At 42.4% G+C, this 14,208-nt stretch overlaps 1 protein-coding gene across 2 annotated transcripts; it reads left to right on the forward strand.

The window, feature by feature from the left end:
• The first annotated feature begins 286 nt into the window (after nt 1-286).
• On the forward strand, nt 287-13,324 carry POPDC3 (popeye domain containing 3). 2 transcript variants are annotated; one of them, XM_008920510.3, is made up of 4 exons: nt 287-305; nt 8,627-9,364; nt 11,127-11,235; nt 12,078-13,324. In XM_008920510.3, exons 2-4 carry the CDS (start codon nt 8,874-8,876, stop codon nt 12,399-12,401), a joined length of 924 nt encoding a protein of 307 aa, XP_008918758.1. In that variant the 5' UTR covers nt 287-305; nt 8,627-8,873; the 3' UTR covers nt 12,402-13,324. The 2 variants fall into 2 exon arrangements, with proteins under 2 accessions (XP_008918758.1, XP_017933464.1); XM_018077975.2 differs by lacking the exon at nt 287-305 and adding an exon at nt 643-957.
• The last annotated feature ends 884 nt before the right edge of the window (nt 13,325-14,208 follow it).

The following is a 14,208-nucleotide window of genomic DNA, read 5'->3' on the forward strand; positions in this document are numbered from 1 at the left end:
CCTCCCGGGGCAACAGCGACGCAGCCCCCGGGGCGGGCGGAGGCGCCTGCGCGCTGCGGGCCAGCTCGGTTCGGGTTGTCGTGCCCGCCCGCGCTGGCGCCGCACCGCAGCTCCCAGCCGCCGCTGCCTATTTTAGTCAGGCAGCGGCTTCCGTGCCCGCACGCGACGAGCTGCGGCAGCGCGAGGAGCGGCAGCGCAGAATCTGGATCCGTCTGGTTGTCCTTCCTGTCCTTATGTCCTGTCCCGTCTGTCGCGTCGTCCCGTCCGGGCGCGTGAACGTTTTACCTTGGCGGGGCACGGGGCAGGTAAGGGGAAGCGGGCAAGGAGCGGGGCCGAGCTGAGCCGGGGCGGGCTGAACTCCCTGAGGGCTGCCACATCCGCCCCCCGCGGCGTGTCCAGTCGGCAGCGATCGGAGCGCCGCCGGCTGCTCGGCGCCGAGGGTCGAGGGAGCCGGGGGCCCCTCTGGCCCGCTGCGCTCCGGGCACCGCGTCGGGGGCCGGGGCGGGCGGCGGACCGGCCGTCGGGGGAAGAGCTGCCCGCCCCGAGGGGCTCGGCCGGCGTCCCGGGCGGGTGTGACAGGTCCTGCCCTGGGAGGGGAGCACTCCCTCCTCCCCTGCGCGCCCTGGTCACCGGAGGCAACCCTGGCTGGAAGCTGGGGAGCTCTGCCGTGTCCCCTTTGCAGAACAGCGCGACACGCTGCCCTGCGCTGCCACTCTCCAGGGCTCTGTCTGGAGTGAGACTCTTCGTTATGTGTCTCGGGTTTAGGGTTTGTCCCTTAGGACGGCGTGGTTTCTGGTTCTGCCCGGGTTCAGCTGCTGCCGCTCACACAGGAGCCGGCTCGGAGAGTATCTCTACTGTCACAAAAGCAACTCGGGATCCGGGGATTTCTTTCTCAGGCTGGGGATTTGCCTCGTAGGCGGACGTTATTTGATTCTTCCCTCTCTCAATCAACAAATGGTAAGAGCAGATGAACCCTGAAATTAAGCTCTGGTTTTGCATTTGCAGTTGCTTCTTTCCAAAGACAGAACGAGCGACACAAACCACTTCTTTTCCCCAAACTATAATATTTTTTCCAAACATATTCTCCCAAATTGTAATATTTTAGCACATTTTCCTTCATCTGTTCTGTAAAGGTTTGTGTGCATTTAGGCTGTCAATCACTTTATGGGCAAATATTTTATGTAGCTAATCTCTTGTAATATTGAATCATGTACCACCTGGTAGTATTATAAAGAAGTCATTAATGAAATTTGGCTTCCAAAATTAGGACTTCTTGCTACTTTATTGTTTAACGGGAATATGATTGTAAACGTACAAGTTAAAATGTCTTCACTGACCACAGCAAAACAAGAAATCGTTTCCACATCTGCAGAACTGGTGCTATTTGGGCTTTCCACAAAGGTCTGTGTGTTGCCAAACAATAAAGTAGCTTAAAATGTCAAGTTTTAAAGAAATGCTTTGCCTGCAAAATAGTAAGTAAACTGCAAGTCCTCCAGTGAGGAGAATAGATATTGAAACAGAAGAAAATTGTAACTGTGGTTCAATTGTGGTTCCTGGCACAAACTTGCCTTGACAGTTACCCGTAAGGTTTGTGTCAGGAACCACAACTGAACCACAGGTTTTATGATGAAACTTTTTGAGAACAGAAAGTTTATTAAGGATTCAAGAAAAGGGTTATTAGCTGAAGCTAGGTTTGATCTTTTTAGTAAGTGTGTGGGCTCTTCAGAGAAGAGATTTTATTTCATCATTTTAGTGTGTTCCCCTAATTCGCGAAAAAGTATACACTGGTCAGTGTCTCCAGATGATGATAGAATACCTGTTGTTGGGCATGCCACTGTTGCCCAAACAAAAGTCAGATATTACATAATGAACAAAGCTGCTATTTGTGATTATATTATGTGATGAATCTAAGAGTTTTCTGGTTGTTATAGAAAACTAATGAAGGTGATGCTAAACCCATACCATGTCCATGCTTCTGCTTGTTTCTCCTTTGTATGTAAAGCTGTATGACACTTGCTCCTGTAAAGCAGAGAGTAGAAGTGTACCCAGACTGTACCCTCCAGTAATGATAAATAATTTCAGCAGCTCCATTAGGGTGCACTTTCTACCTTTCACTGCATTTCACTCTGGTTTAGAGCTTCCAGGGTATGTAAATATGGTGGTTTGTGGCTCAGTGTGCCATTTATATGTTCGAACACAGGGGTCATGGTACAATTCTGTAATCCAGTTGTACATGCAGGGATAGTGTGATGAACCAAGCCTCTGTGTTTCTTTCTTTTTTGAGAAATTAAGTTCATGTCAGGTAGTTGATTTCATGAGAATACATTCCCATCCAGGGGCACTGCTACACCATACAAATTCATTTAAGCTGTATTCTGCAGAATACATTAACACAGTTTATTAACACAGTTTTAAAGCACTTGTGAAATATGCGTTGTGGCTGCTTTCTCTATTATAATTTAAAAGTTGAACTGTAGAGAAGCTTGAACTTGTACTTGACTTCGAAATTTTATTATAAAACACAATAAAACAGACCCCCTGAGTTATTTTTTGGCCAATGCTGCACAATTTACAAGAGCCTTGCTCGAATTTATCAGTGCTAGCAATCCATAGTTAGTTTAAAAAATGTCTGACTGTCATTCCATATTCATGTTTCCTAGGGCCAAAAGACCTTAAAAAAAGGAGAGAGGGGATTATGCTTCTTAGTTTGGCAGGAATACCACATGTACTTATGGTTCATCAATTCTGATTCAAATTGGAAGAAAATATGTAATTTTTTTCTTCATTTCAGATACTGTCCAGATGATAAAATAGACAGCATCTTCAATATTGGCTTTGCAACCACAGAGGGTTGCATTGTATATTTTACAGTGATAAATGAGGAATTGTTGAAGTACTGTAAGCTCTGTAGAGTTAGCTGGTCTTTAAATATTTAAAGACAAAATAATACCCGCTTCACTGTATACAGTGCTTCTAATGAACCTTCTGTTCTGTATTACTGTGGGATTTCTTTTTCTTTTGAGGCCTCCCCCCAGCCCAGCTTTTTTCCACTTAAAAAGATTAGTAGGAATTTGAGCAAACTGTAGGCAGAAACAGGCCTTCCCAGCTGCAAGCTCAGTAAGTGCCAAGTCCCACTGAAGAGCTCTGCTTTGGAGACAGCAATTCTGCATCTGCTGCAGCAGGGAGACTGGGAGTCAGCCCCAGCTTGGTGAGGAGGACAACCACTCACCAGCCTCGTGCCACTGGTGGGTCGTTCCTGTGGACCGTTGACTTCAATGCAGAGATGACACTGGGGTGTCTCCAGGGTTGGGCAGGAGCTGATTGAAGGGGCTGCCTTATTGAACAACCTTGAATATGGTAGCCTAAATTCTGCCTGATCAAAGCAGAGTTTTGGCCCTGAAAAGTCCTGCTTGGCTGGCGGTTGTTTTTCAGAGCTGTCCTGAAGGCAGTGAAGCACCACTGATGGCCGGGCATGCCCCAGCTTCTTGTTTTGTAGCTCTGAGCATTCCCAGAAAGATTGCTCTCCAGGAAGGTATCACTTCACATGGATGATCTGGGAGTGGGACAGTTTGGCAATTGCAGCCCAGGGGGGTACTGGAAGGACAAGGAAGAGTGTGGTTTGACCACTTTTCTTAACACCCGAGATACTTTACCTTCAGTGTGACAGCCTCCACTGGGAGCACTGATCCAGTGGGTGGGACATAGCGATGAGACATGAGTGAGACACAGGATGCCTTCCTCAATCCAAGAGAAGGAGAAATCTGTCTTCCCTCCTCCCATGAGCGTGCTCCCAATGACTCATTTTGACTCGTATGAACGGGTCACTTGCTGCCCTTTTCATTAAAGCTGTGAAGTTGTGCAGAAGGGAGGCTGAGAACTGCACTGCAGTCCCTCCTCGTTCCGTGATGACACTCACCCAGGGAGTGGGATCCTGGGGCTTGGTTGCTGGGCTTGCAGACACGTTTCATGGTAAAGCATTCATTGATAACACATCCCTTCCTTTGAAAAACATTCGCAGGAGGAGTGCTGGCTACACATGCATGAAAGTTTCTTCTATAAGGTCTATAGGAGAAATAATTTCAAAAATATACCTGTCTTCAGTGTTTTCTCTTGTCTTAGTTTGTATCTGAGATAGGCTTCTGGATTTCACTGTGAAGACAAGCTATATAACTTTCTAGATATATACAACTATTTTATATCAAGTAACTTAAGACAAGAGTCCAGGAGACATTGTTGCGAACATCTAATGTGACTTCCTGTAGAATAAAAAATAGAATTGTAGTAAATCAATTAATTTTTTAATAATAGCATACACAGATTTATTTTGGGGGCCAGACAGCATCCTGACTTCCTTAATTCCCAGCAAAGGAAATCTTTAAAACCATCCTACTAATTAATTACCTTTGCTATGAATGCTTGTGTGTCTTTGTGATCTGAATATATCTACTTTTATAGTGACTGATTATCTTGATACCTTTGTCTTTTGGGTTGGGTAGTCCTTCCTCATCCTTCTTCCGTCTTCCTGAATAGATCTTATGGACTGTGATGAGGCTACTGTACTGTTTTCTATATTGCACAGGCTGCATTTTCTTGGGAAAACCTTGTGGTTTTCAGTATTATAATTACAACTTTCTCTGGCATATAGTGTCAAGAAGTTTAAGGTAAGCTAGCTTGTGTTGTTAGTTACTGTCCTAATTGTTGTATGCATGTTTTGAGCCTGATGTGGATTCAAGGATGGATTATCACTGTATTATTTTCCTTATTTATCTGCCCATACTTGCCTACAGGTGCGTAGCCATAGCTCTCTGTAGGTGCACAGCTCCTCTGCGCAGTGAGGTAGGCATTGCAATTAAGAGTTTGGTTGTCTTGGTCCCTTTGGGTGTCTAACCCCAAATGACAACTGCAGAAGGAAAGTAACTTGGAAAAAGCATGATACATAAAGAAGCCTCAAAGAGCAGTAGGTGTCAGTAGGGGCAACAGAGGGGATTTCAGAGATGTGGGGGCAATGGAAGGAAGGGGTATGTTAATTGATACATGTGTTTACATTGCATATAAAACTACTTGCTAAAATTAAGCAGCAGTTTCTTTTTATAATTTAAAGATTGCTAGACCAGATGTAATTTGCCAGCCTACAGGGGGTGCTCAGAGCTCATCCCTCTGGAAGTGGGGGGTGTCAAGGCAAGGAGGGCCCCCCCCTTGGCTGAAGGGACTGCCTTGCTCCTGGTGGAGTTGCTGAGCTGTTGAGCCAGGCTGTGTCCACCAGCTCATGTATAAACATACACACTGTAGTGGCTAAAACCAGTGAGACAAATCCTGCTAAATCTAGTATAATCTCATTTTGTGCATGAAAATGTGTATGCTGTAAAGGAAAATCTTTCTTTGCTTCCAAACCTGTAGCAAACAATTCATCTGGGCTGGTTACACAATTAACATGTACAGCTCTATAGCCTGTCAACATGTGCAGTGTGAAAGTGCTGAGGGCTTTCTTTCTGAATACTTGGGATAAGGCAACTAAAGAATAGAGTATTCAAACTTTGAATAGTTTTACTTTTGACTTAATTAAGAAGACCGAAGAGAGAACTGCTGGTAGCCTAAGGGCTTTTAGGGTTTATTTTTCACAGGAATTATTGTGATCCAGACACAGTAACTAACACTCAAAGCTTCTCAGAGTTGAATTTGAGTCATCAGTGACAAAAACGGAGTAAAGTACACAGTTCTCAAGCAAATAAAAGATGTACATAATTGGTAATTCTTTGTGGGAATACTACAATGTATGAGGGAAATACCCATTTGAGGAGGGGAAGGTTGTACTATGTGCATTTAAATTACAATATAAATTCATTCTGTTTTGACTGGTTTTGTATATTACTTATATGACGTTTTAAGTTGCTGGCAGGTATTTATTTGGGAGAGTATAAGTGAAATACTCCATTTACTGCTTTGAAGCTCCAACTTGTTGATTTTAACACTTTCTGATGACAGCTTAGTCCTTCCAGCTGTTGTTTATTTAAAAGGAGTCCATGCCACTGTACATTGCTCCCATCTCTAGCCTGGACTGATTTTTTGCATCACTTCATCTGCTCTTAATGAAGAAGGTGGGACGTGTGGTGGGGCAAAACACTCTGAAGCATCTCAGTAATTCAGCCTTTGTTGGCAGGGCACAGCTCCTTCCCAAGCTGTGAGGACTGATCTTGAATGAACCTCTGATTTTGGCAGCCTACAGATGTCAATGTGTCAGTGTTATTCTGAATATGGCAGACACTGTGCTGTGCATGGTGCTCCTTCTTCTCCATAGGCAGGGGACAGAGTAGAAAGTACTCAATGTGTACTTGGGAAGATACAGTTCTTCAGGTTTATAATCCAGATAGCCTGCTTTAAATGCAGTTTCCTGCTCATTCAATCATCACCATCAAATGAACTTGTAGCAATAACTATTCACCACAGCCAGGACTTACAAACTTGGCAGTGTTGTGCTGCTATGGAGGATAACTCAGTTGCTATCACAGCTCTCTGTTTTTTTGATTTGGAGGATTTTTCTCCCCCCCCCAACCTTGCATGCAGTAGATGAATGGCTTAATTAGAGTGACTGTTCTGAAGCCCTCAAGAATTTAAATTTTGGACTTGTAGGAACCATAAAGAAAAATGTGAGAGGCCTTATCTAGCACTAAATACCCATCAAAATTAGAAATTTTATTGTCCTTAGGTCCATACCTGTTATTGTCTCTGTTCTACATAATACCTGATAATAAAAATTACCACCAATTTTTAGCTCACAAATATTAGAATAATTTCTTGATTAAGAAGAGGTGCTGTCTTGGTTTAATGACAATATATATTCCAGGAGGCGAGATCTCTAATGAGATGAACCCTCTTCCTTTCTTTTAAATATTCCCTTCCCCAAATTCAGAGAGAAATAAAAGATAATGCAGGGAGGACCCAGTGAGGGAAAAATGCATTAGAGTTCATAGTGCATCAGTATCAACCAAAGCTTTGTATTCTTGTGGATCTGATGTGCCAGGCCATCCAATAGACATGGTTATCCCATGCCTCTACCTGGCTAGAGGCAGGGCCTCTCTAATGCTGGTCTTGGTAGTCACGGCTTTCTCCCTTGAATACAAATGGGAGGTCCCTTCCAGAGGATCTGATTCTGTCTAGGGGCTTGCCTACAGGAGACTGGAGCTACATCCATCCTTTAGAAAGTGCCTCTGGTGGTCATTTTTTCCCTTTAACTCCTATACCCATGCTGATAAAGCAGAGGTGAGTTTTCCATCCCATCTCCTCATGTCTTCCCCATATTTGTGTAAAAAGAACCACAGGTTGCCCCATGTGGTGTATCCTCTCTCCATAGCCTGTCTAAATAGCAGGGTCTCCAGTTTGCACTGGCATGACATAGACAATGCTCTCCCTAAACTCCTCTTTGAGTTTTTTGTGGTCACTTTTTACTTCCTCAATTAGAGTCCAGAGGTCTTCAGCCAATTCCTCTACAGAAGAGATACAGGCCTGTAATGTGGCTCTTGGGGAAAAAATAAAAAAAAAACTTGAGCTTTGATATTCTTGAGAATGTAATAATGTAGATGGCAAGATATTTCTTAGCTTCCCTGCTCTTTTACCGGGAAAAGAACCAGACACTTAAAGACTTTGGAGGTTTTCAGTCTTGATGACACCACTGAGAGATACTGGATTTGCAATTTCTACCATGTGTAATCTCACATTGAAGCATGAATTTTTATTTTAAAAGACAGACATAGAAAGCTGATTTTGATTTTTTTTAAACTTATTTTGGTTTTTTTTCATGTTTATTGGTTGTGTGTTTTCCTTTTCAAATTCTTAGCAATTATTATATGAAATATATGAAATATAATCATAATCATATGAAAACAAATAACTTGTTGAACAAAAAAAATTATGTGGTCTATGGCATGAAATTATATGAGGTAAAACTTGGAATGTTATAAAATTGCTTTGTAAATGTCCTTTGAGTAATATTTTGCAGGACTACTTACTAAATTACCTCTAATAACATGATCTGTATAGAGATGCTTTTAAGCTTTATAGTCTTTCTTATATATGACAGGTTTTTCAGGCAAAAACCTTGGAGTAGAAAAGACCATCCCCTGTGATACTTGGGTTTCCCATACTGTAGTGTTTGGGGATGTAGTCTGTTGTCTCCAGGAACAGAGAGCAGCCTTGCTCAACACATTAGTGAGAGTGGTTGGACTGAAATCCAGAGCGAGATGGAGGAGGTGAACAAGGAAAAAGAGTTCACTGTCTCTTCTTGTTAAAGAGCTTGGTAGAATGTTAAATAAGGCTCTCAGGGGGCAGTTTCAGGACCAACAAATGCAACTACCTTCTCAACAGTGGGGCTGTGCAAAGGCTTGTCACAGAATATTGTGGATACAAGTACAGGTTTACATGGGTTCATTTCAATGTTTGTGACAGGGTTCATAGATACAGGAATATGATCTTCAGTTGAATGAATATTAAGGTTTGATCCTGAAATCACAGAGCTGCAAGGGGAATTGGAAGACTGTAATGTAGTCTGTGGTTTTAGACAGTAAAAACTTTGATAGAGGCTAGCTGATGAAAATAATTTTATAAGTAATTAGTCTTTTCTTCACTTGTCCAGATCAGATGAAGCTACAGATGACATGACCAAAGTCAAAACAATGCATGAACTGATGAGAAATAGCATGGAGAACATTAACTGCCTAGTTGCTGGATATCCTAAGCACAACCTCACTACCAAAAGAAACCCTGATGTTATATGATCATGGAACAGAGTTCGCAAGAATGGAAAAGCAAAGGAGCTCACTAGTTGCATCTCATAAATAAAAATTTCCAAGATTTAGCTGAATCAACAAATTATTCCAGCCATGGGAGAAAATGCAAGTTTTTGGGAAAGTTTGATATATGCACATCCTACGTGTACCACCTGGAAGCAAGAGGCAGAGGGATCTATCTACCACCTAGCCAGTATTCTCTTTGTTGTGGGCTTCATGGGTGGCAGTGGATTCTTTGGGCTTCTCTATGTCTTCAGCCTGCTTGGATTGGGCTTTCTCTGCTCTTCTATTTGGGCTTGGCTGGATATCTGTGCTGCTGATATATTCTCCTGGAATTTTATACTGTTTGCTATATGCTTCGTCCAGTTCATTTATGTTACCTACCAAGTTCGGAGTGTTGCCTTTGACAGAGAATTCCAGGAACTCTACAATGCTCTGTTCCAGCCTCTGGGAATTTCCTTGACTGTGTACAGGAAGATCGTCTTGTGCTGTGATGCAGAAGTGATTACCCTGGAGAAGGAACACTGTTACGCCATGCAGGGCAAAACACCTATTGATAAACTGTCCTTGCTTGTATCAGGCAGGTTGGTATTAGTTTGTTCAGGTATGCTGCAAATACCTTTATTTTTAACTCCTTGAAAATGAGAGAAAAAAAAAAAAAGGCCTGATTTGTGTATTGTTTGTTTATTTTCCAATACAATAGATTAAATATTAATGCAAGTCATATAAATATTAATAGGCTAAATACACTTGTCTAGGATAGCACTATCATAAAAACACTAAGCACAAAATCTGTAATAGCATAAAGAAAAAGATTTGAAGTCATTCTTTTCCAGACCACTATATCAGAGCACTTAACAGGTTAGGCAGATAAAGGGAACAAATATGTACTTCAGTTTTCAGGCTGTGGTTTGCTATCTATCTACTGCCTAGCTGAGGAGAACAGCATCTGTCTTATTTTTCTTTACTTATATAATCTGAAATGGGACTAAAAGTTAGTTATGAAACTGAATATACTGAGAAAAACTCTGTGTAATAGAGATCTTGACATTGATACAGATTGTATTTAGTTGCTTTCAAGGTGGTGGGAGAAGAAAAGGAGTAAGGGAGAGCAAAAGGCTTAAAAGCGCCTTTTCATTACAAAGGGACATAGTTGAACCCTGTCAAGATTTGCAGAACTGTATCTACAGTTACTGTATACTGTGGCCCTTTGTTAGACCCTGAGGCAATAAATCGACCTGCTTGTATTCCCTAATTACAGGGAAACCTTCTGGCAACCTTGCCGATGCTTTACTGAAGGGAAATACTAGCTTTCGTACTGTATGAAAAGCAGTATGCAATTCTAGACTGCCACAAGACTAGGTGGGATACCCAGGATGATGTCCATGGACTGTCTTTGATGGGACACTTCGTGGGTGAATTTTGATAGCCTGTTGCATGGACAGATGGAATTTGTAGGCAGCTTGACATTCAGCTGATTTAGGACTACTTGCAATGGACAATATGGATTGTAGGCAATTGTCCTTAACGACACCCTGGTTCAGAGCATTGTTGGGAGTACCTCATGGAAATTGCTTTTGGTCATAGGTGAGGTAAAAGCATAGGAGAGGTATCCACCCTTCTACATGCCCAGCCGGATAGTAATCAACTAACAGGAAGTTCCTACTGCCCTTCTGCACCTGGTACAGGGCTTCTTGTGTGCCTTCAAACTTAAATATTATTTAGAAAGTAGAAAGGAAATTTTTCTTTTTGTGGCATCTGCAGAAGGCCGCAACATTCACATAGAGATGCCATACCTCCAGGCTGTTCTTCTGGCTCCAGACACAGTCCTGTGGCCATGTAATTCCTGTTAAACATGGAGAGAGCCCTCTCTACTACAAGCCGTGGGGAACTCCTGCTTCCCACTCCCTGCTTTTGCCACTTTGTTCCCTCTAAAGTGCCTATTTGCCAAACCTAGAAGTAAATCCCATGGTTTTCAGGGGAACGAGGCAAATGGTGTTACAGGCATTGGTCTTTCACTGCTCCAGTTCACACTGGCCTTTTAATGACGAAGCTAGCGTGTCACTGCACAGACTGCACTGCACTGCCACAGAGAGAATAATATGACTTGAATAAAGCCTCCAAAGATTTCCATTTCAGTTGCGTGATTGTCTTGTGTTCTCTTTCAATTGGCCTGATCAAGTTGGGTTTAAAAATATAATTAGGATACTGTTGGCCATTGATTGCTTTTTTTGTGCTCTCAAAACTATATTTAAATTCCTCACACAGTAGAAACAGCACATTTTTGTTGCAGTCCTTGCTGGTGTACAGGTAGTGCTAACAAATTAACATGTCTTATCTTGGTAGGATCAGAGTAACAGTTGATGGGGAGTTTCTGCATTATATTTTTCCTCTCCAATTTCTGGATTCTCCTGAATGGGATTCACTGAGGCCCACAGAAGAGGGAATTTTCCAGGTAAAAGATGAGGGTTTTTGTTTTATGGGTTTCTTTTAGTACTACAAAAAACTGTTCAAGTACTATTTGGTTTAGAAATAAATTTATTCAGTTGTGGGGTTTTGGGATGCTATAAAAATAAGTGACATTCTATTAATTTTGGGAGGGAAGTCCTCTTTAGCTGTTGGACTGGTTTAGCTGTTTGTATCTTTTTACAACAGATAGGGTTTTTCTTAAAGCTAATCCAGGAGGTAGACCCTGTTTGCATTCTTTGGCTGTGCCAATATCCAGCCCTGAGAAGCCAGGTTTGCATGAGGTGGATAGAAACTGGTGCTGAAGAGGCTTCTCAATGGGAGATGAGCCAGGGAGACACGTGCCTGTGACACAGCTTGGCACAGGTTACAGCACAGGACACTGTGTCAGTCGGGGCTGCCCCCTCTAATCTGTGAGCCCTCCCACTGCTGTTACTTGACCAACATGCTGTCTCCTGCTTGTGTGGGATCTGATGTCTCCTGTCACAAGGGCAAATGGCATTTGTCGAGAGCTTTCTTTAGACCTGCCTTTCCAGCTGAGGCTGCCAAGAGTGGAGCAGGGAGTGCAGGGCTGAGGCAGGGCATCCTGACAAGGTGGGTACAGTCATACTGTCACCAAGGCCAACCAGATGTGATCATTCAGTCCATCCTCAGTCACCCTTCTCGCTTGTCTTTTGCCTACAGTAGACCTTCCAGAGCTCTCTGCCTGGATTAAAAGGCTCTAATTGCAGTAGGCAGGTTCTGCTGAGAGAGGGGGGTGCCTTCTGAGCAAGGAGAGCAGTGGCAACATCACTGCCTTGTCACCTAGCTCTTTAATTTTCTCTCCTATAGGTAACACTTACAGCAGAGACAGATTGTCGGTATGTGGCCTGGAGGAGAAAGAAGCTCTATCTGCTGTTTGCTAAACACCGTTTCATCTCCCGCCTGTTCTCAATTTTAATTGGGAGCGACATTGCTGAAAAACTGTATGCCTTGAATGACAGGGTGCACGTGGGGCAAGGCTTTAGATATGACATTCGGTTACCAAACTTCTATCATGTTGCACTGCCAGAGACCCCTCCAGTGCAGGTCTCTCCCCACCACCTACAGCGAGGCTCCCCACGCCGCAAGCCCTCAGGGGTTACAAACTGCGGCTCCTTCCTCTCACCGCCCTAGGAAGGAACGTTCTGCTGCAGCCATTCCTCAAAGTGATGAAAGAAAACGCAAAGTGGCAAAGCAGAAGAGCAGAAGCAGATCAAGACCCAGTCAAGCCAGATTTGACTGACAAGTGCCATTTACGTTTATTGGAGTAGCTTGAATTTTCTCCCTCTCAAGCCAGCAGGTTGGCTTCTGCATTTTTACTGTCTGTGCAATATGTTTACTTTCTGTTGATTCTTCTGTTGATCTTCATCTTCTTACTTTTGGAGGAAAACAAATCATAACAGGTTGAGGTTTTATTGCAATTGTGGTGGCCTCTGTGTTGTGTTGTTTGGGATTTTTTTAAAAAAGCAAGCCCACGGTATTTGTAATTATATTTTCTCAACATTTTTGCCATAATGAAGTATAGTCAGAATAGTCAATGAAAACAAGTTGTCTTCAAAATATAGCAACTTGCTTATAACATTCATATTTATGCCACATGAACATTGTTTCAATTAACACGAATAATGCAGAAAACCAAGGACCAATCATACTGGGTTTGTTTCTTAAAGAAGTGAAAGATTTCGAAATGCACAACAAGATTCTTAAAGAAACCAAAAAAAGAAAACAACAAATTCTATCCTGTGAGTGATTGGTTTCTCTCTGACTGTCCTAAAGAGGTATTATGTGAAAACAAACATAAATGTCATTGCTGGCTTTACAAAAATAGAACAGTTGTAACTGGTGCAACTATAGCTTAGGGAAATGATTGTGTAGTGTTTCTGATAGAATGTGATGCTATAGGACTTAGGCTTCTGCAGTGCCGGTGCCCTTCGTGACATGTACAATAATCAATCAACTGCCAAACCATTGGAGTTTGTTGTACAATATTCTTTTTAGCTACATTTGTAGGAAGAGACTAAAACAGCTGCAGCAATAAATACAATTTTTAACTGAAACATTCTTGTTTAGCTTCCAGAGTCACTTTTCTGTGCCTATGAAATTCTTGATTGAAAAGATATTCTCTCCCTAATTCTGTAGTGTTTTAATGGTGTAAGGGAGCCCCAGCTCATACTTAGTAGGAGAGAGTTGGTTTCGACCCTTCGACTGTGCCTTTGGAGAGAAGTGTCTGAATGTCTTTGCTAACTCACCTTCCTGCTGCTATCCCTGATGCCAGCCAGTAATCAAAAAATAAGAACCATTACTATTTAATGAGAATGGATTGCTTCTTGATATATCTGGAAGTAGATCATATTTTTAATATTTTAAAATTGCTGGCCTGTTTGGTAGGATGACCACTGTGTGTTTTTCTCATATGTGGGTATACATATGAGTTTAGAACTGTGAGTTGTTGATGGAGGACTTAAAATGATGATACAATCTTATGCTGAAAGATAATCATGCAATATGTATAAGAAAGCTATTAGAAGTGATATGAAACACTTCCTGTTTGAAGGACCTTCAATGTAGAGCAGATAACATTGTACAAGTTTTGCTTTTAGCTTTATATTACTTTCTCAGAGAGGAAAATCTGACAAACATAAATACCACAGCGTGCAATGGGATAATCCCCAAAACATTCTCATAACCCTTCCATGCACTGTATTCTGTATCTACTACTTAGTGCGTGAAGTCCCTGAGTCACAGAGCTACTTTGTCCTGGTCAAAACAGAATTAAAAAAAAATGGAAACAGAGAGTTCATTGATGGCTTTTAAAGACCTGTTAAGATGATAACACGGTGCCATTGCCTGGCAGTGTGCAGTAAGGATGTACAGCTGTGTGTGCCCTCTTCCTATACTTTTCATGGTTAAGGGACAGGATAGCAGGCTACCTGGCCTTGGT

This window comes from Manacus vitellinus, unplaced genomic scaffold, assembly GCF_001715985.3.
Source record: "Manacus vitellinus isolate BGI_N305 unplaced genomic scaffold, ASM171598v3 scaffold_4_pilon, whole genome shotgun sequence".
NCBI lineage: Eukaryota > Metazoa > Chordata > Aves > Passeriformes > Pipridae > Manacus > Manacus vitellinus.

Bases quoted from the DNA above. Each gene is read 5' to 3' on its own strand.
- POPDC3 (XM_008920510.3), top strand. From the start codon at position 8,874: ATGGGAGAAAATGCAAGTTTTTGGGAAAGTTTGATATATGCACATCCT. The intron at 9,365-11,126 runs GTTGGTATTAGT...TTATCTTGGTAG, and splicing joins TCCTTGCTTGTATCAGGCAG to GATCAGAGTAACAGTTGATG. The intron at 11,236-12,077 runs GTAAAAGATGAG...TCTCTCCTATAG, and splicing joins CAGAAGAGGGAATTTTCCAG to GTAACACTTACAGCAGAGAC.